Source organism: Ambystoma mexicanum, chromosome 11, assembly GCF_040938575.1.
Source record: "Ambystoma mexicanum isolate Mex_15411 chromosome 11, UKY_AmexF1_1, whole genome shotgun sequence".
Taxonomy (NCBI): Eukaryota; Metazoa; Chordata; class Amphibia; order Caudata; family Ambystomatidae; genus Ambystoma; species Ambystoma mexicanum.
Genome location: NC_090934.1, coordinates 262,648,335 through 262,669,901, shown reverse-complemented (window position 1 = coordinate 262,669,901; position 21,567 = coordinate 262,648,335). Strand labels below are relative to the sequence as shown.

The window sequence follows — 21,567 nt, the reverse complement described above, 5'->3', positions numbered from 1 at the left end:
AGGTGGTTAGTAGATTGGCCAATTTCTGGGAGACTATTCTGGAAAAGTGGGAGGGGAACCTTTGCTCTCAGATTTCAGAGAAGGAGTGAGTTAAAGTGTGGGAGCAGGCGAAGAAAGTACCTGCAACACGAGATTCCAACGTATTCATAGGGTGTACATGACTCTGGCGAAGCTGCATATTTTTATTTTTTGTTTGTTTTTGGTTTACAAAACCTTTACAAATATATCAAAAAAGCTTTAAATCAACAGATGTGCATAAAACCAACATAATCCATGAACTATAAAAAGAAGAAATACTGATTTAAAACATACGATTTTTGAACATTATATGAGCGTTCTAGAAAAGGCGACATCATTTTCAGTACCTGATCAAATAAGTCTCTCGGAGTAGATCGTCTTTTCGGTTAACAGCTTACAATTTTTTAAAAGTGTATGAATGTTCTATAAGATAACAAGGTCGTCCTTTCATACTTAAAAACTATTATAGGATCTACAATTTTCAATTTAAAACGTGCAATTTTTAAGCAATGTATGAGTGTTCTAAAAGAGAACAAAATCATCTTTTCATGCTTAGCAAAGTAGATATACAGGATACACAATTACTCCAGAAATACATAATCAGCTCAACTCATCAGAATTGAGGGTTTCTCACATGAGATTCGACTGAGGTAGCTAACATACTTCAGGACATGAGAATAATTGTTCCACAAATAAGAGTATGTTTATTGCAACCTACATGTTTCCTATTAACTTTTAGTTAAACAGAAAACAGACAGATTGGCCTTATGTGTTTGGGTTGTGGATATGTGCAGAATTCGCTTTTGACAGGTTGTGATCAACAAAAACACAGCCCAACCGCCACATCATTGTCTATTAGAGCCTACAAATAAAAAAAACACTGATCCAAGTTATAGATTTGTGCAGGATTCGCTTTTAAGCAAGTTGTGCAAAATATGCTATGTGCAAGTTAGGAAAAACACAGCCCCAACCTCCCATATTATTCTCTAATAGAGCCTATGAGTAAGTGAGGCACTAGTCTACCTGTATTTGACATTTTCCAGTTACACATTTTATGGGTTTCGGAAGACCTAGATGATAAATAGATTACCACAATTTTAAAGAAAAAATTGGGCTGGCTTACAGATAGCAATAAGACTAAGTCTGTTTTCAGAGATCCCTAGTAACTAAGTACATTGACTAAGTCAATGGAAAGATTTTCATGGCAGAGCACCCTACCACATATTCCTTGAATTTATGCCAGCTTCCAGGAAGCAATTTAGCAGGATATTGAGGCCGTTTTATATTGTGATGTACACTTTAATATTAGTGTGAGATGTATATTATCGTACAGCTACACCGAGCCAATAACACACCACGACTCAAAATCTACATACACGCCTTTGTGTTGGCTTTCTATTCCAGTATCAACTCCGTCTCATTAGAGCATTTGTGCTAATCAGTAAACCCAAAAAAGAGATGATGCGGGCAGTAATCATTAAGGGCTTCTTCAATCTTACATACAAGTCGTGCTGCAGCTATAATTATCCGATCAGTGCTGCCCCACTTGCACCGTGACCAAACTATATGGCCTTCGTGATTTAGTTCTGACCCTATGTAATCTCCAAAGTAGGCATTCCTATCAAGATGAAAATATGGACAGAACAGAAAAAGATGCTGTAGAGTCTCCATTTCATTTTTGTTGGTACAAAAGCGACATATGAGACCAAGATCAATATAGTCGTGCCTGTACCATTTACAAATTCGCAATCCAGAGTGAACTAGGTCAAGACGAAATCTCATATATGTTGCACGCATTTTGTTATCAGGAGACTTCAACAAATAGGCGCATCATGGTTTCTGTGCATGTCTAAAATTCGAATAATCGGCAAAAGAGGAATAGCTTTCGATCCTATCTGAATTCAATGCCCAGGAATTGAGAAGGAATCGTTTTTTGACCAGTGCTGGACGATTAATGATGTCTTGTTTGTTCAAATTCAAAGACATCAAAATCTTATTCATGCGATCGTAAAACTTAGAGATTAATGGAGGATGATCATTAGTGAGCGTAATTTGCAAATCCTCATAAAGAGAGTTAGGTCGAGGCGAGACCATTTTCATTAAGTTATTAAGCATGCGGGATTCAAATCTATCACTCAGGGGGAGTAGACCTAATTCATGAATGAGGATCTGATTCGGTAGGTATCCTGGTAGCCCTAGAACTGACTTCCACAATTTGCCTTGAATTGTGTTTAGAATGGTACCCATGTTCAGCAACCATACATCTAAGCCATACAGAAGAGTGGGTACAGCTTTTAATTGGTAGTAATCTATCAAAGTCAGCAATGAAATCTTGCAGTGATGATGGAAAATCAGTTTCATCTGGGCTGTCAACTGCACAGCTTTAAGGTTCAGTGAAATTTGCCAGTTATTACATGAGATGCTATTTGAAAGCTGGTATCCCAAGTATCTCATCTCAGATTTGATGGTTATTTCTTTAGCACTGACATACCATCTATATCTTGGCAATTTCTTCTTGGCTGTGAAAATGAGGATGTTTGATTTTGCTGAATTGATAGTGAGGTTATTAAGTATACAATATTGATGGAAATAGTTCCAATTTATTTTGTAGCCCAAAAGGGGTTCTGTCTAGAAGTATTACATCATCGGCAAAAGCAAGCCAATTTAGGCGCAAATGCCCCAATTTTACTGGAAAGATATCTGATGCTTCCCAGATGTTACCAATGTCTGCAAGGTACAGATTGAAAAGTAATGCTGCAAGGTTACAGCCTTGTTTTACACCAATATGAGTAGTGATCTGGTCAGACAGCAATCCCACAGCATTAATGTGTACCCTGTCTTTGAGTGAAGGTGGGCAATCAATGCTGCTATGTGCGATGGAATTCCATACGCCAGCATTTTTGTCCATAGTCTGTTATGCAACACACTGTCAAATGCTGACGAAAGGTCCAGTGAGGCCATATATACTGGCCCACTGGTAGCATTTTGTGATGTCATCAGTAAATGAGGAAGTATGGTTGCATTCAAGGGGGTGACCATTTGCTTGCCAAAGTCCAATTGTACTCGAGATAGGATTGGTGACCTGCTCATGTGTGCTTCTAGATCATTCAATAATAGGCGTGAGATGACTTTTGCCGCAACATCAATAAGGGCAATAGGCCGAAGTTGCCCAGGTTGTCAGGAGGGTCCTTTTTATGAATTGGAATAATTATGGCAGTCAGCCACGATGACAGTATTGCTCTCAGCCTAAATACTAGGCGAAATCGAATGAGCAGATGTTTAGCCCAAAAGAGTGGGTCACCTTTGATGACACAAGACGGAAGCCCATCAGGGCCCGCCGCCCTAGAAGGCGAGAGTTTAGAGATGGCCCAGATTACATATTCCAGTGTCCAGTGGAGGCCATCTTCACCTTAGGAGCTTCAAGTTCCTGCTCATGCGGCAGGGCATATTTTGACTTGAAATAGTCCTGCCAGGTGGCTCCGTCTATGCATGCAACCATACAATTTGGATGCATATTCAAGGGTTGCCCATATTTCCCTAGGATTCCGTTTACATAGATGTTCGATTCTTTTTTTGATTGTCCAACATGTAACGCCTGTAACGTAAATCTTATTTTGTTTTTATATCTAGCTATAATGCCCCTTTTGCATATTGTATATAAGGCATTAGTTGTAGTCATGCGTCTCGCTATTCTTAGATCGTGGTTTTTCAGACGTTTCAATGCACTTATTTCAATTAAAGAATTAGCTGAAGCGTCGGTTGTTTGAGGTTTTGCGGGCAATTGAGATAATGTAACAAGATGCTCACAAATTTTCTTTAAATTCCTGTTCATGAGACTTTCGACATGGGAAGATGGTTCAACTTGTCATCACTGACAAGCATGTCCCTGTTAACTAAAAATATTATTTTTCTACATATATTGGCATTCCAGCGGACAGAGAGCGCAAAGCGATCGCTTTCCACAAAGGTAGTATGGGACAGAATGTCATAGGGTTGCCAGGTGGAGTAGAAGACAGTAGACAATATACTACGGTCACCCAAACCCACGTTGGAAATACGAGTGGGAGCAAGGTGGCCAGATAATTCACTTGAGGACAAAAAAAAGTCAATCAGTGTGGATGAAGAGCCCCGCTGCCACGAAGTTAAATTGATTGATGGGGTGAAAATCAAGGGCTGGATATCCCATGATTCAAAGAATTCCAACCAAAGCCTGCCCCTAGTCCGAGCCTGTTGTGCATAAGGCGTCATATTGGAGCAGTCAGATTTAATTCCTTCCAATTCTAAATTTGAATTGAAGTCGCCTCCAAAATTTTGTGCATTGGATACTGCCGCATAGCATTGGTTAAGGCTTTATTTAAAAGTTGAAAGGCTATTTCTAAGCCAATCTTCAACGGGTTCCAGTAGACAGAAATAAGCAGTAAATTGCAAGCTGCTTTCCCAGCCATGGTCAAAAGAACCATCAAAAAAGTATCCGTATATTCTAGAATCTTAGCTGTAAATCTGAGATCGTTCTTGATAATAACAGCTAAACCGCCACTGGGACGACCCACTGAAGCGCGACGAGCTGGCACACAATATGAGACAAAACCATCAAGAGCAATCTCCGCGATTGCCATTGTTTCCTGCAGTATCAATATTTCCGGCATATGCAAAAGCCCCACAAGTTTAGAATATGCACGGATATTCTTTACCCCGCAGCAATTCCAAGAAAGTATGGCTAATTCTGGTAGTTACTAGGAGGCAGGTGGATTGTTCATAGTCGCAGCCACTTTAAAAAGTGGTTCCATCCAACTCAAGCCATCTAGAGCTATAGTTAGCATTTCAACTTGAACTCGTAAACCACTGTTCAATTCAGATGGTAGTTCTTGTGGCGGCCCTGTGGGAACCCTGTCCCTTGGGGAAGGCGGGATAAAATCAAGAAAGGCTCAGGCGGTTTCCATCTCTATAAAGATGTAAGGATAGAGACCCAGCGAGGCCAGATCATCTGTATGATCTAGAATCAACTTAGTGATTATAGGAGATTGTAATTTACACAAGCTTCTGAGGTTGTTCACGCTCTCTAGTTTGACCCACTCTATGGGGGTCATTCCGAGGTTGGAGGTAATGGAAAAACGATGCCGGTAAAGGATTACCGGCATCGCATACTGCTCCGGCTATTCTGACCTAAGTCCCTGCTATTAGCGGCACCGTAAAGAACGGTGCCTCTAATAGAGTCATGTACGCAGGCACGCGGCCCATCATACCGACATTAGCGGCATGCCGTTAAAGGGAGGAAATCACAAGTCAGGCAGACAAGCAAATACCGCCATCATGAAGGCGCCAATAGTGGATACCTGCATCGCAAACCAACCGTAAAATGCTATGTGAAGTGTTCCCAACTGCCACAGGTGCACACAATCAGCACAGGCGGAGGCAATGGAGTCTGGGCCAGTACAAAAAGAGCACACCCACACACCACACCCCTTCCCACACCAAGATGATTCCAATAGTAGTAGCAATACTGGAGCTGGAGGACATGCATGCATTGTCACACCAGCAACAACAACAACAGCAGCAACAGCAGGCACCACAGAGGTGACGCAGGAGGAGAAGGAGGGTGAGACAGGCCCAGCATGCGCCACCAGTGCAGCCAGCGTTACCACGCAGGCAGCCCCCAATCCCTCGCATCAGAGCCAGTCCTTTCAACCTAACCCATGAGCAGATCCACACCCTGTACCGTTTGGATCGGGACACCATCACCACCATCGTGGACATGATACCCGACGACATTGTCAGCCTCATTGAAATATGCACTGCTATCCCCCTGAAGGTAGTGTCTGTGCTCCACTTCCTTGCCACAGAGACCTACCAGCACACAGTGGCGCACATGCATGGCATATCACAACCCTTATTTTCTCGCATACTAAACCAAGTGCTGGATGCCCTCCTCAAGCACACAAGGGACTACATATCCCTACCACGGACTCCCCAGGGGATTTCTGATACAAAAGTTGGCTTCCATGCACTGGCAGGCATGCCAAAATGTATAGGTGCCCTCAACTGCACCCACGTGGAGTTGGTGGTGCCGCATGCCATGGAGGTGGTGTACCGCAACCGCAAGCAATACCACTCCATCAATGTGTAGATGGTATGCGACGCCAGCAAGATCATCACACATTGTTGTGCCCGATATCCGGATCAACTCATGACTCTAGGGTCCTGCGCAACTCCACGCTCCATGGAGCGACATGTTGGACGATGTGCCTGGCTGCTTGGTAAGTTGCATGACCAGCACACGGCATTGAAATGGGGGGAGAGATGCACACACCACCATGGTGCCAACGTCGATGTGACTGCACAATGTGCACATCACCAAACACTGTGCCTCAAAGCATCCCAAACGGAACATGACACCCAAATCCCACTGCAATGAAGTAAGGTCGACCACTATCACAACATGACTAACAGTAAGCCATCCCACAACACGTGCACCACTCATCAGCGGACCTCACCCTCCGTAACACCATCCAGCAACATGCAATGTATATGCACTATGTTGCTGTCTGCAGCAAATCACCACACAGGACAAGCATCCTTGGGGGGTGCATTGAATTGAACCACCAAGGGAATCCACTGTCTGTCACAGGGCCGCCACAACCACAGGAATGCTGCATGTCACCATGTGAAAATACAATGTTGAATGCCTACTATTGAAGAGACCACTGGCAACACTCCCAGTAAGAACATCATACAGAACACAACACATCACAAATTTGACATGAACACAGCTATATGCGTACACAATGCATGAGCAACAAGACGTCAGTGCATATAACCAGGGACATGTGCATGTGAGCAGGCATGTGTGGCTAGTACAGCTATCCATCATGAATCGACTGACAAATACCTTTCTTTGCCTCCCTTGCAGGTGACAGTGGCTATCCCTTGAAGCCGTGGCTCCTCACCCCTGTCCGAAAGCCACAGAACAGGCACGAGGAGGACTACAATCGATCCCACACCCGTACCCGTGTGGTCATTGAGCAGACTTTTGGCCTGTTGAAGGCACGGTTCTGTTGCCTTAGCCGGTTGGGTGGGGCACTCCTCTACAGGCGTGAAGGTTGCAAGATCATCATGGCATGTGTCATGCTGCACAACATGTGTATCCGACGCAACGTGCCCCTGGCCCCAGACATTGAACTGCTACCACCTGGTGATGATGAAGGGGATGAAGAAGATGTGGCTGCACATAATCGCGGTGCCGATGCACAGGAGGGACGTGCTGTGCGTCACTCAGTGATTGCACAATATTTCTGACACACATGGTTGCTGAGGGTGATACGATAGTTGGACAGAGGGCACTGGGTGTGGGGGTACATGTACACTATGCACTGTATATGAATAAATGACACATGCGCAATGATGAATGTCCACTCAAGTCATTCTTTTTACACAACGGGTGTATTGAAATTTACAATGAAGATGAAAGTGTAGTAACCCTCCACCACCCTCACCCCCCTTCCGCCTCCCCCACAACTCCCCAACACACCCATACACCCCTCCCCCACACACCCTCATCCTCCCTCCCCCCACAACTCCCCCACACATGTCCCAACAAGTGTCTGTTGCCTTCATCAGGCTGGCCAGTCTACTTCTTGCCATTCCCTGGACCTGGTGGCGGCATGTCCGGCCGGCACAGGATGTGCGACGACCTGCGGAGTGGGCTGGTCTGTGTTGAGCTGGAGGACGATGGTGTGGCCGCCCGCTTCATTTGGGGTGCTGGACATTATGCCTCCATTAGCATCAGCGATGCGGCTGAGGACCTGCCGCAGGGTGGATACCTCCTCGCACAGTCGGCTTGTATTGTCTGCAAAGATCTTGCCATGGGGGGCGGTGTTATCAGCAATTATCTTGTCCAGAGAGGCAGTGTTTTCACTCCATTCCTGCCTTGCCTGGGCATTGTCATTCACAAATTGATGCACAAGGGCAGTCAACTCCTCATGACGCTGCGGCCCTGCCGGTACACCTGTGGAGGTGGAGGGTGCTTGGGTGTCATGTTGGACTTCGATGGGCTCCACTATGGGGCTCATGGCCCCTTGGTTATACCCCCCCCCCAGACTGCTCCGGGGTGGTGGCGTGGTCAGACTCTAAAGATGTGATCTGGGGGGATGGTGCTGGACTTGGTGTGCAGGGCTGTTCTGAGTCCTCCTCCTCCACGGGCACCCACACCTCTTCCAGCGCCTCCTCCTGAGCCAGGGGTGCTGTGGCTGCCGCCTCCCCGTGACTGAGCTGGACTCTGCTGAGTGTGGAGCATCAGCTGTGTCCTGTGGCAGTGTGACAGGGGTTGCAGCTTCCGTTGACTGTCCTTGGCGGCAACAGTGCCGTGGCATCTGGAGGTAGTTTCCTTGGTGGTGCATGGCGGGCCTTGGGTTGGGCCTTTGAGGTCGAAGGCCTGTTGGCCTCATCCTGGGCCCTCTTCCGGGTTGTGGTTGGATGTGGGGGTGAGTCCCGTGCCTCGCTGTCATGGTCTGAGCCTGTGGCATACATTTGTATAATTGCTCATCTACACATTAGAGGGTAATAGGCAGTTGAGTTTGGACGATCACGTTGCTTGCTACATGGGTGGGTAATGCAGGCATCCGTCAGTGGTCACTCATGTTGGGGCAGACGTATGGAATGTGACATGCATATTTCTTGGGGCCTGCATGCAGTGTGACTCATGCCATTGACATTTTAGTGTGGTTTGTGTATGGTATGGCATTGCCTTGCTGCAGGAATCTGCATGTGTCTGTGCTGCGTACGACAACTCTGCTGGGAATGTGTGTGTATTGGGCCATGGCTTGCCTCTTTAGACAGACATATTGGTGGACTATCATCAGACTCTGCATTAGAGTGCTTTCTTAGGACACTCACCTCCGTCCGCCGATGACGTGGCGCCACACTCCATGTCTCCCACACCTTCTATGGATTCCATGCCAATCAGGCTAGCACATATGTCCTCGCACCGGGACAGCTTTATGGGGGAGCTTGCACCTCCACCAGTTAACATGGCCTGGCTCCTGTTGGCCGAAAGTATGTTGCGGACTCGCAGCCGCAAGTCGTCCCACCTCTTCCTGCAGTCCTTGATAGTGCGGGGGGGTGTTACCGACCGTGCTTACTTTTTGCGCCACAAGTGCCCAGATCTCCTTCTTGCGTATTATGGCCTCCCTCTTCATGCTCTGGGCAAACACGACATCTGCATTTTGTTCTAGGGTCTCCGCGAACACGGTCAGGTCATCTTCATTAAAGCGCTCTTTGCGCTGACGGGAGGTAGCCTTTCTTCACAGCCTTGGGCATTGTGGTGTTGTAGTGGTTAGGATCTCACACACACAGCAGTATCCAACAGGTCCTGGCTGCTGAGGATGGCAATGGATTGTGTTTTTTAAAGATGGCCGCCGTGCTCTTTCCCGTTCCTGTGCGATGACGCTACTTCTGGTTCCGCTTATTTACGGTGACCGCTATGTAGCGGTCACTGCTAATGCCGTCTTGATTCATGCCGCTAGTACAATCTGCGCTTTACTTGATGCAACTAAGGGCTATTTTCGGGACTTTAGCGGCATACCGGTAATGTCCTTACCGGCATGGTGCAAAGCTCGTGCCCGCGAGGTCGTAATAGCCCTCTTTTAGCGGGCTCTTACCTACACGGTATTTGCTCTATGCCAGTAAGGACAGTTACTTATCTCCAAACCCGTAATGACCCCCTATGTCTTTTGTGGCCAAGATTCGTAAAGAAAGAATCTGATAGAAGGCATTCATCAAAAAGGAGTGATTAATACGAGTGGTGCCATTGATATTCGGATCACTTCCCCATCCAATGATGTGTTTCATCTCCTTGGACAACTCAAAGAGATTTAGAGACGGATTTTCCTGTGATCCAGGCACATCATCAAGGGTCTGCTGCTGACTTGGTAGTGATGAAGCTTCTATTTCGGGCTTAAGTTCTTTCCCGGATTCCAGTCCAGCAGTCCCCACACACCCAGCCTCAAGCAAGTTTATCGGGCCTGCCTGCAGTCTATCTGCACCTGTGGGCTGCCAATCAAGTTCTGTGCAGGTAGTACGACAGCCTGCTGGGCGTCCAAGGTGCATACCTTTACTAGGCCCATGCCGCCTGCCTTTTTTGTTTGAATAGTTGGAAAGAAATGATGGAGTTGGGCCTGTGTCTTTTCCACATTCTTGGCCAATAGCTTCTGTGAGGAGGTTGTCGTTTGCGGCTCAGACTGAGGTTCAATTTGTAAGAGCCTCTTACTTTCTTCATTCAGTTCTGATAGGTTAAGAGATGGCTCAGGAACCTTAGCAGAACCTATTGCTTCAATTGTAGAGGTTTTGGCTAAGGAGTCCTTTAATTTTGCTTTGGAACCTTAGCAGAACCTATTGCTTCAATTGTAGAGGTTTTGGCTAACGAGTCCTTTAATTTTGCTTTGGAGAGATTGAGTCTTTTCTGAGCTCTAAGAAAAGACTTCTTAGCCCTCCTAGATACAAAATGCGACCCTGTTTGGGCTTCTTCCTTTTCTCCATTTTGGAGCTGTGGTTCGATCACTTGACACTCAGTTACTTCCTGTTTTTCAATGATATCCATTAGTACAGACGGACTGTCAGGTGGAATTTTTTTCTTTTCATCATTGCAAAGCAGTTCATTCAACGCGTTCTCACTAATGTAGGATGTTTAGAGACGGCATCGAATAAGAGCTGTTCAACTTGAGGATCCGATCGTGGTGCAATTTGGCCACTTCCAACAAGTTTATGGTTACAAACTTTGATAATGAAGACACCAGAGGAGAAATTCCCTGGAGGGCCTGAGCATAAGACTTGCCTACAGGGGACGAATCCATCTCACCACAATCTGTTTGTGATTCTCTTGGGATGGTTATTGGTGTGGGCTGCAGAACTCCCACTTGTTGATTTATAGTCGACATTTTCTCTATGTGAGTGGCGTAGAAGGAATGAGCCTGTTCCTGTGCCATTATATATCCAATTTGGACCATCATAGACCCACTAGCATTTTTCATTTCTCCAAGAATAGCATGCGTAAGACCATGACCCTTGTCGAGAAGGTTAAGAATTCTCAGAATGACTGGAAAGTTCTGTAGGTCATGTTCCTCGATGTTCGTCAGGTAATCTTCCGGTGTCGAGAAAGGGATATTCCCTGGTTGCATCTCAAAGTGGTCTAAGCAACCAGAATTATGCTCATGCTCTGTGAGTGAATTTGCTAAAGGGTAGCAAGTGTCATTTTGGGATGATGCTTCTGTATGGACACCAGTCTCATGGACACTGTATCCAAATAATTTACTTCTTGGAGCAGTGTTGCTCTTATGGATTGAATTAGTAGTAGCAAGGTGCAGATTGACCTGCTCCCGTCTCAAACGACCTGCAGAAGCAGGTGTGGATGGTCCAAGAGAGCCAAACCTGTCTCCCTAGTTCATCCATTACGACAGGGGTCGAGCATTGAATTATCTGAAGTAGGCACAAAAGCTCCCTGGTCGTCATTGCCATTTGTGCCAAAGTCAGCTTCTTGGGGAAGCTCAGTCATCATGTTGCTTGCATCATAATTAGCCTCCTTGACCAAGCATGAAGGCATAGATCGAAAGGGAATGTCTTTAGACAAGGGAATGCCTTTGCTAGAGTCAGGGGACTTTAGAGGTGCCTGAGTCAGATCTTCCACTGTGCCCGAGGAATCTATCACTTGGGGTACATGAACTGACATTGACAGCAAAGTATTTTTACAAGAGGGAAGCATGGGAATGGTAATATTGGCAGCTTTAGGTAACATCATTTTGGGCTGTCCGGAAGGGACTTCTCCCATGCGATTGGTGCTTGCCTCATGTTTGTAAGACTAGGTGGAGGATAAGGAGGCACAAACTTTGCGCACACAAACTTTCACACACAAAAAGGGATTCAATTACATATCAGGTGAATAAGCTTCAGTACAAAAAGAGGAGTCTTCGCCAAAGCCAAAATCGACAGTGAACAGAGTGTGGTGACAACGGCCTTGCAGAAGTCAGTTCTTTTCATATACTCAGATTCCGCTTCGGACTGAGGATATATGCAAAGGTATGTCAAACTTTGAGGTGCATATATATGTGCTCAACAGAACGCTTTATAAAGAAGCAGTGAGACAGTTGGGTGTCAACTAGAGGTACACATTCAGCCACATATCACTTTCAATACTGAATAGAAAACTCCAATGTTCCAAAGCCCGCAGTCACCCCCAAACATAGTGCCACCAAATGTACCATTCGACAAGACACTCGTAGCTGGGCAGCGCGTTATGCGCATCTATCTCGATGATACACAAGTGGCAGTCATTCACTCTTTATCAAAGCCTGCTCTCTAGGGTTCAAAGGCCTGGCGGCCCGCAGTCACCCTCTATGCAAGAGCTCTATTTCACGCGCCCAATAGATCAAATTCACCAAAGCAAGTGCCCAAAGCCTAAACTCATGGGTTCAAAGGCCCAATTGCCCGCAGTCACCCTCTTAAAGGAGGAACAGTGCAACCGCCTAATAGGCAGAATTCAGACACATGCTTAAGGCCTGCCTTCAAGGGTTCGAAGGCTCGATGGCCCGCAGTCACCCTCCGTATAGAAGGACCGGTCAGAGCATGGAACACCAAGTGTGGTTAAGAAACACAGGAGGTGGAGCATAAAGTATTCTGGTAGACCCACTCTATACACCTACCATGCCTCTAATGGAATACTATCGAATGAAAGCAAAGCATCTACACACCATAAATTCCGAAATAGCAACCAAGCTCAAGAACATTTCGAGGTGGTGTAAGCAGAAATACTAAGCGGTACACAAGTCACAAAAAGTTAGGATGGCCAGACGGGCTCCGGAGCGCGGCAAAGTTACATCTCCAGATTAGTAGCTTGCATCGTCATAGATACAGTTCCAGAAGATCGATGTGGAACAACAGCAACTCGAGAATGTAGATTGGGAAAAAAACGAGCCGTGGCACGCTGCTCTTGTGAGCGTCAGATCCACTCATGGTAGTTTCTCAGTATTGCGGCGACAAGTTAGTCCCAATAACAAAGACGTATGACACGTTGAAAATCACCTTAGAGGACAAAGCGCAGCATACGTGGCGGTGGGGGAAGCAGAAAGACAGAGTCAATTTGCCTTCAAATGCTCCTCAGTTTTGCGGCAACAAGTTAGTCCCAATAACAAAAACGTATAACACAGTAAAGAGCACGTTGGAGGACAAGGCAGAGCATACGTGATGGTAGGGGAAGCAGAAGGACACAGTCAATGTTAGTGCCAAGTATGTCCTACCGCTGGCTCCATAAAAATCCCCACTGGAGGAGCGATTCCACTGCTCCACAGCACCACCGCTCCACCAAACACCTAACACTGCTGGGCACAACGCACAGCGCTCAGCGCATGCGGGATGGATATATAGGCAGGAAGCTGGAGGCGGGCTGGGAGTCAGAGCAGGAAAAAGAATAGAAGGACTAGGCAAAGTCCACACTTGTCCACGGAGCAAAGAGGAGCAGAACCTTCCACCTTGATACACCTAACACACTGCTGGGCACACCGCTGCATACTATGGAGGCCTTCATATCTCATGATTGCCCTAGATGTGGGACTGGTCCAGAAGGGGTTTGGCAAATGGTGTGGGGTTGTTCAATTATAATTACTTATTGGAAGAAGATGGTTTCCCGTATTAACGGGCAGTTGCAGTCTGCCTTTATGTGTAATACACAAGATTGTCTGTGGGGGGTGATCCCGGGAAGAAAAGGCTAAGAATTAGAAATAGATTTACACAATTTGTTAGTCCAGGCAAAAAGGCGTATGGCAATCGCCTGGAAATCCCCAAAGGGAAATGTTGAGACAGTGGAATGAAGATATACGTACATGGGTGCTGGCGGAGGTAGAGATCTTGAGGAAAACTTGCGATCCTGACTCTGAGGAAGGGGTGGAATTGGATTGGGGTCAAGTTTTGAATGAGCTTACTTCTTCACCAGATCTGAAGCCCCCACACCCCAGTCCTGAAAGTCAGTGGACTACATGGAGGTGGGTCGGAATGGATAGCATAGGACACTCTGTGGGAGGGATATGGGTGGGTAAGGAATAGAGAAGCACATAGGGAAGGGTGAATAAAAAGGAAGGTGGCACAGAGTATGTTAATTACTGTAAACATTGGCAACTTGACATGCATCGCTGAACTGACATGGCTTGTTTTTGTTTGGAGAAAATTGAACAGTTTAAAAAAAAGAAAACAAAGCCTTCCCTCATTTCCCCTTTAGGGATATGCTCGGCTGCTTCTGCCACAACACCGTACAAAGTGTGAGAGTATCTTGTTAAGGCACAACGAGCATGTAAGGCTTTTAGAGCCATGCTAATGGCAGAAAACAGCCTTTTACCCAAGATGTCAAACTTCTAGTTGTCCCTGTCAGGTGGAATTGTAGGGTAGGCCGCTGCTTAAGATGTAGAGGTTGCAGCCTGTACTATCAAGCTTTCAAGTGTAGGGTGCCTGGAGAGGGATTCCGGGTCAACTGAAGAGGGCTTATACTTTCTGGCCAGATCCTTGCATACAGCAGGCCTGGTATCTGGTTTTTACCAGTTCCGGATAATTCTATTCTTGAGGACTGAATGAAAAAGGTAGAACAGGCTCCTTGGAGGGGTCTCCTGTACAGGATGTCAGTTAGATCATCCTGCACTGTGTCCCTGGCAGGACGACCCCACCACAAGCACTCTGTAACCTTACTCATAACAGATTTAGAAGCCCCACTAGAGTGAGCATACGGATCTGGTGTACACCACTTGAAGGCAAGTGTCAAGTCCACTAGCCTCCTGTAGGCATGTTGTCAGATCTTTCAGTCTAGCTTTATTGGAAATAAGCTCCTCTGGCACATTTGGGCTGCCATAAGCATAGCCAAAAGGTGAATCAGAATAATTCTCTTCCTCAAATACCGACTCCATAGATTTGGAAAAAGTCTGGCTTCGACAAAGTCTTGAAAGCCGGTGATGAGTCGGCAGAAGATGTTGATGGCTTCGATGTCTAAGGTGTTTGTGTCGAAACCTTTGAGGAAGAGGGAGAAGGAGCCATACGCTTTGACTTTTCCCAAGAGTAAGACTGTTGGCGCCTCTCACAGAAGTTCCTCGGGTTTACGACTCGGGCACTTGGGAGCAGAGAGGTAGCCTTTGACGACTCCCTGGCGGCTTCTGAGGCGTGATGGGTCGGAACCTTTTTTTTTTGGCTTTTGGGGATGGAGGGAGGCGGGTAGGAGCCGCCTTTGAAAAGACTGCCATCATTTTAATTCTAAACTCTCTGCTTTATTAGCCGATTTGTGAGGAAACATTACCTTCTTCCTGTTGGGCGAAGATTTAGATGATGAATAGTGATGAGAGTCGCTCATAGATCTCGAGCGCTTGATCATTTTGAGCAATTTTTTGTTCTTTGCGGAGAAACAACCCTAAGACTACTGTCTTCGGATAGCCTCATATTGCAAAGAGTAGACGTTGGGGATTTAAAAGCCGACCAGCCTAATACAAGTGTTGCCTTCCTCTCTTTTAAGGCCTTATTGATCATTGATTGCCACGACCCACAATTGTCGAGCCTCTGCCCCATGACAAGACACCAGTGGCAAATTCTGTGGAGATCTGTGACCGACATTTTTGAATAACAGTCCCCACCCCTCTTGAACCCAGTCTATGGAGTTGACCTTCTCGAAGATGGGTAATACGCAGTAAGAAATTTGCAGAGGTGCTTGAACCATTTGAAGCGTTCTGTGCATGCGGAAAAATTGAACTATGGAAATGGCAGCGATGAGTGATATTTATACCAACACTGACGTCCTGTCCGAGGGACCTCGACTTGACAATGCCCTGTGCTGTTGAAACTTTTTGAAGCTGCAAGCAGTAGATCGGTATATCAAAGATGAGGAATCCGTGGGAGGAGACGATCCATTAGAAGCTATCATTCAGCAAACATTTTGTATGCCATTCGAGAAACTGCTTTGAGTATGACACTTTTTATCTATCCAGCAAGATCCTTTTACCCAATTTGACCCATTGATCACAGTACCAGCTGGATTTCCATAACCTTGTCAAAAACACATTTAATAAATGGTAAAACAATCAAGCGTTGACATTTTGCCAGCCACTCAAAAAGCCAAAACTCGCAAACTGATCTTTAACTGATCAACAGACACTTAATTATGTTTAAAAGAGGCTTTGAATGTTTCTAACTTTACACAACAAACTTCAATTTAACAAATGGAAGTATGTTCTTTCTTCTTTAGTAATATCCTACATGTTGGGCATAATTTTCCACTGCTGGGTGATTTTCCACGACACACATTGCAATGATTTTTAATGGTTTTCTGCAGTCCTCCCATCCACAGAGGTATTGTTTCAATGTAATAATTGTATATACTGATGATTGTTGTTTTGCTGTTTTATTAGGAAGCTGTCACAGATTGCGAGGCTAGCATTAGTAGATACACATATATAAAAAGAGTAGTGTATAGGTTTTGCAAAAGCAAAGTTCATAAAAATCCTGATCTGTATTGCACAAACAGGTTAAATTAAAAAAACAAGCTTTAATAGATGCTGTAATAAAGCTTTACTTGAGCAGTTAACAGACTCCACTGCTGCATCGACTGCACAATGACACAAACACATGACATGGATGAGGACTGGTTTTAAAAGCAACAGAACTTGTTTCCAACAACAAAAGGTAAAATATAGGATTGGTATACTTCCAAAACATTACCGCCAAAAAAGATTTAACTTATTTTAATATTCTGCTCCATACACAAACTCGGCCAGTGAAACATTTCACGCTTATCAAATGTTCATAACTGCATCTGTAATAGCATTTTACAATGACATTAGTTTGATGGTTTGATAGCATTATCCCTTCTAATGGGCTGGCTTCACTTTCTGTAGCCTTTGCCAGTGCCAATCACAATTTCCATCCTCCCAGGAGACATAACTTGCCATGATGACGTCTAACATAGCTGTCAGCTTATTTTACACTTAAGAACTATTTCTTCAAAGCAAAAAGCACAAAGCCAAACGGTGTAATGCAAATAGAACCACCAGAAGAGTTTCTGCTGATGCCAGATTTAGAATCACCAGCATCTCCAAGTTAATAATCACTCTAAAAAGCAGCTAGAAACACTGCACAAGGTCCTCAGCTCCTCAATCTACCTCAATAACAACAGGACAATATTACACTATGAGGTTGTATTCAGTTTGGCAGTGTCATTATCACCACAACAGTTTACCATGATACGCAACGTTTTGTTTCAACCTACATCCTAAATTGTTGAATTCCAAAGCTGTAGCCAACACAAGGAAAAATTAATGACATCAATATAAAAGGCTTTTATTTAATAAGGTTTCACTGAGGCCCTTGCCCCACTTCCACAAACCACACCCATCAATAAACATAGTCCTAGTCGACAGAAAAGATAGCCACATTTGATGCTTCAACTATGGATGATTAGCATCAGAACATACCATTTACAAACGTTGGGAATGCCAGTTTATGAATGCAACATTATTTTTAAATGCAATATGGCTGGTTAGTGGGCCTGTAACTTCAGCACAAATCGAGTCATTAATGGGCAAGAGTGACGTAAACAACTGTCAAAGAACATCGCAGTGGAGTCTTAATTCTTAAGGTTACACATTAACAATAAAAGAGCAATAAGAGAAGAAGCACACATCCAATTTATACGTGTCCGACTCAGGGTTACAAGCAAGATGGGGAACTAAATGACTGATTATTTTAACTGTATAGTTCTGTAACCTTGGAAAAGCACCAAAGTGATTGGTACAAGGTACCAAGCATTGGGTACAAGGGTCAGTGTAGTCAATTTGACTTCAATGTTGATAAGTATTACCAATTAACCAACCCAGTGTAAAGGGGGAATGCATCTGGCAAAGATGCAGCTGACCAAACCAACATATTGTCACACAATGGCTAGAGTCAAATTTTTCTCCTAATGAATAAAAAAAGAACGCAGTCTGGGACAAAACACAGGGCAGCTAACCTTCGAAGCACATTTTGCTAAGTTGCAACAGTAGACATTGATGAAACCCACTGGAGAGCATGTGAATGAGCTCCAAATATTAATGATCGGACATAATCAAACCTTCAAAAAATAAGCGCTGTAAGTGTACAAGAAAATAAAAAGTACTTTAAAAAGATGCAGATAAAAAGGACACAATCAATCGTCTCCACAGCCACCAGGGATAAAATGAATCAATTGCTAAACTTTATAGTACAGATCAATGATTGACAGACAACAGTGAAGCAAAATTAAATTGGTTCCACAGAGCAAAGTGTAAACTAATACTATATATATAACATTAATAGACCAAGAGCATAGTATCTGGAACACTAATTCAGTATGGAATATGTGCACCAATTGGAATAAACCAACAAGCTAGCTAAACAGCTGGAAATGTATGGTTTGCATCCGAAGCTCATAGGTTTAAGGACACTTGGCTAATGGATAGGCAATTTAGACAGACACACCAAGAAGAAATATCCATGTTTATTGAAAGCTCTTTGTGAACATATTTATTTTACACTACATTGCCATTTTGTACCAAGAAGATACCGAACGCCTAACGTCCAAGCCTACTGTTGCAATTACCAATCCTATATTTACCAGAAATGTTAGCCAAATTAAATAATTAAGGCTCAGACAGATTGCTACAGCACAACTTTTAGCATGCAAAAGCAAAGTGTTTTTCCCATGCATGACATGCAAGACCAAACAGAGCACAGGAAAGAGGAAAAGGAAATACGGATGAGAGAAACACAGCCGTGTTACCAGCAAAAGCTCCAAATTTATACAAACCTCCAACATTAAATTGCTATGTCTGATATAAATGCTTTCACCCTCTAGTCTCTTTGATCTTTTCTGTGAAAATGAAAGATAAAAGGGGAGGAAAAAAAAGAACAAAAGAAGCACAAAAAATTAAAAATGTGTTTCTTGCAGGATAGCAAATAAAAAAAGGTTGATTTTTTTTATTGCTTTCTGGTTTAGGTGAACAGCATGGGCCAAGAAGAGGAAGTGATATGAGACCAAGAGAAAATGGAGAAGTACAGTCACCACAATGAAATGGGCAAACAGATTCAAGAAGAAAAGAATGTGATTAAGTAATTAAAAGAGACTGGTCGCCGCATATTATGTATGGCATCTATTCTATTAACATAAGGGATATTCATCTCACAGCATTTGAGTGTTGCTTTTTCCAGTTTTATTTGGGATACCAGTGATTTTAACATGGCCGTTGCTGGGCATCTGCTACTCCTGGTCACCATGTTTCAAATCTGACTGTATTGGGAACCCTGGCTGTACTGAAGGCAATTCCAAGGCAGTAGAGACCCCAGCAGAGTCGATACAAAGCATACCTTTGGTTTTCTTTTTTCAGCAGAGTGCCAGCAGAATATAATCTAAATTCCTTGTTCTTAGCGGACAATGGCCTAATGTATGGTACACATGCTATGAAAGCCCTGGCCCAGATTCCATGTACTGGAATAAGCAAAGTGCTCTAAGAAAGGGTTTATTTTGCCAAGTTAACAGCTGTACAAAAATGATATGCCCGAAGCAAATCTTTTACATAATCCGCTTACTACTGTGCCTATATGGAGGGCGGAATGAGTGGCATTCATGTGCTAATAAATATACAATGGTTTGCTGACAAACATGTCCTGAATTATTTTTTGGATGCACTGTGTGTACAGGGCATCTTTCATTAACCAATCCTAAGCTTCTCTATTATCACAGTGTTTACTGAGTAAACAGTTTTCTAAAAATGCTTTGAGTTTATACTCTGCAACAACAATGCTCATTTCTTCCTTGTAGGATCCATTTGAGTGAGAGTGTTACTTTCACTGGTCAGTCTTCAAAAACGTATATCTGTTTATTGCTTAGTAATCCTTACACATGTTTTCCAATAGGAAACTGTGACTGGTGGCAAAAACGAAAACTGTTCAAACAGAATTTTGGGTCAAGCCTCTTGTATAATCATGCCCCTTTTCAGTTGTATGTATAAATACACCACTGTTAAGGCATGTTTTTTTGTTTTCCAAATTGTTTTTCTTCTAATTGCCGTACTAATTTAAGTAACAGAATTGTTGACCTACCAATCTCAGTTAAGCATAGAAATGGCATCAATCGATGGAGCAGCTATGGAGGTCAACTAATATTTGGGAGCAGTGCTAAGAGACTCCTCCAGTAGCATTCTAAGATATTCTCCATATCTGGAGTTTCCGAATAGGGTAACACAAGTGTAAAATAGTTGTGCAATATAAATAAGTTACTCAACGTAGTGACTAACGTACTCCTAGTCCATAGTCCCCTTTCCTCTATACTGTATGGGCGTCCCTCGCTAAGGACGGGAAACAAAACCCTTTTTACCAGAAAAACTAGTCTTCCCCTTTAAATTTAGATAAGCACAGGGCACAGCTCCTTGAGCATGCGCTCCCCTGATTCCCCCCCCGGGCGCCACTCTTCAGTCCCCTTTGACGCATCAACAATATTATAATTGCCTAATGACACTAGATGTTATGGGGAGGATGGTGGAACTTATGGAGGAAAGGGGACTATGGACTAGGCGTACGTAAGTCACTACAGTGAGTAACTTATAATTAATCCTATGTCCCGTCCCCTTTCCTCCATACTGTACGGGCGATTACAACTGAACGCAGCCCTAGGGAGGAGAGTTGCCCCTATTAAAAAAACAAGTTCTTCAAAACTGCCTGGCCGAACACAGCGTCCTATCTGGCGCTGGTATCCAAGCAGTAGTGTTTGCAGAAGGCCGATGGGTTAGCTCAAGTAGTCGCTCTGCTTATCGTCTGCCATGGGACATGTCTCTGGAAAGCCACATCCGTGGCCTTTGCTCTGATGGCGTGGGCGTGCAAATTTGCTGGCATAGGCCTCTGCTGCCCCTCATACGCCTCCTTGATTAACCATCCACCTTGCTATGCAAGCCTTGGAGGCTTGACAGCCTGGTTTTGGCCCTGCCAAAAGTGACGAACAAGGCGTCCGATTTCAGGAAGCTCTTTGTCCTGTCCAGATAGAATCTTAGAGCATGCCTGACATCCAGACAGTGAAAACCCTTCCAAGCCTCATCCTTTGGGTCAGCAAAGAACGTGGGGGGAGTGCGATCTCTTCATTAATGTGAAAGGAAGAAACAACCTTAGGGAGAGGGGTGGGAATGCGTCCTGAGCACCACCTTGTCCCGGTGAAAAGTGGTATAAGGCTCTGAAGCCACCAGAGACTGAATCTCGCTGATTCGTCATGCTGAAGTAAGGGTGACCAGAAGGAAAGTCTTGACAGTCACCAACCTGATGCCTACTGAAGTCATAGGCTCAAAAGGCTTGCGAGCCAGTGCGGCCAGTTCCACGTTAAGGTCCTAGACTGGATGTGGATGCTTTACCAGAGGGTATAATCTGGTCAGTCCTGCCAGATGCCTTATTACCACTGGATTGGAAGAGAAGTTATCGTCTCCTGAATTCTTGTAAGCCCCTATGGCTGCCAGATACATACAGCAGGAGTCAACCTGCACACCT

The 21,567-nt window shown here is 44.6% G+C and overlaps 1 protein-coding gene across 11 annotated transcripts in view; it reads right to left on the bottom strand.

Annotated features, from left to right (window-relative positions):
- The window catches only part of EPB41 (erythrocyte membrane protein band 4.1), a 2,030,480-nt gene that overhangs the window by 576,006 nt on the left and 1,432,907 nt on the right, over window positions 1-21,567 (bottom strand). For 7 of the 11 annotated variants that reach the window (XM_069622988.1, XM_069622989.1, XM_069622987.1 and 4 more), the window contains one exon: window positions 18,848-18,910. The exons of the other annotated variants lie outside the window; for them this stretch is intronic. In XM_069622988.1, the coding sequence (XP_069479089.1) occupies window positions 18,848-18,910 (63 nt within the window). The remainder of the gene's footprint in view (window positions 1-18,847; window positions 18,911-21,567) is intronic. 11 annotated transcript variants of the gene reach the window in all.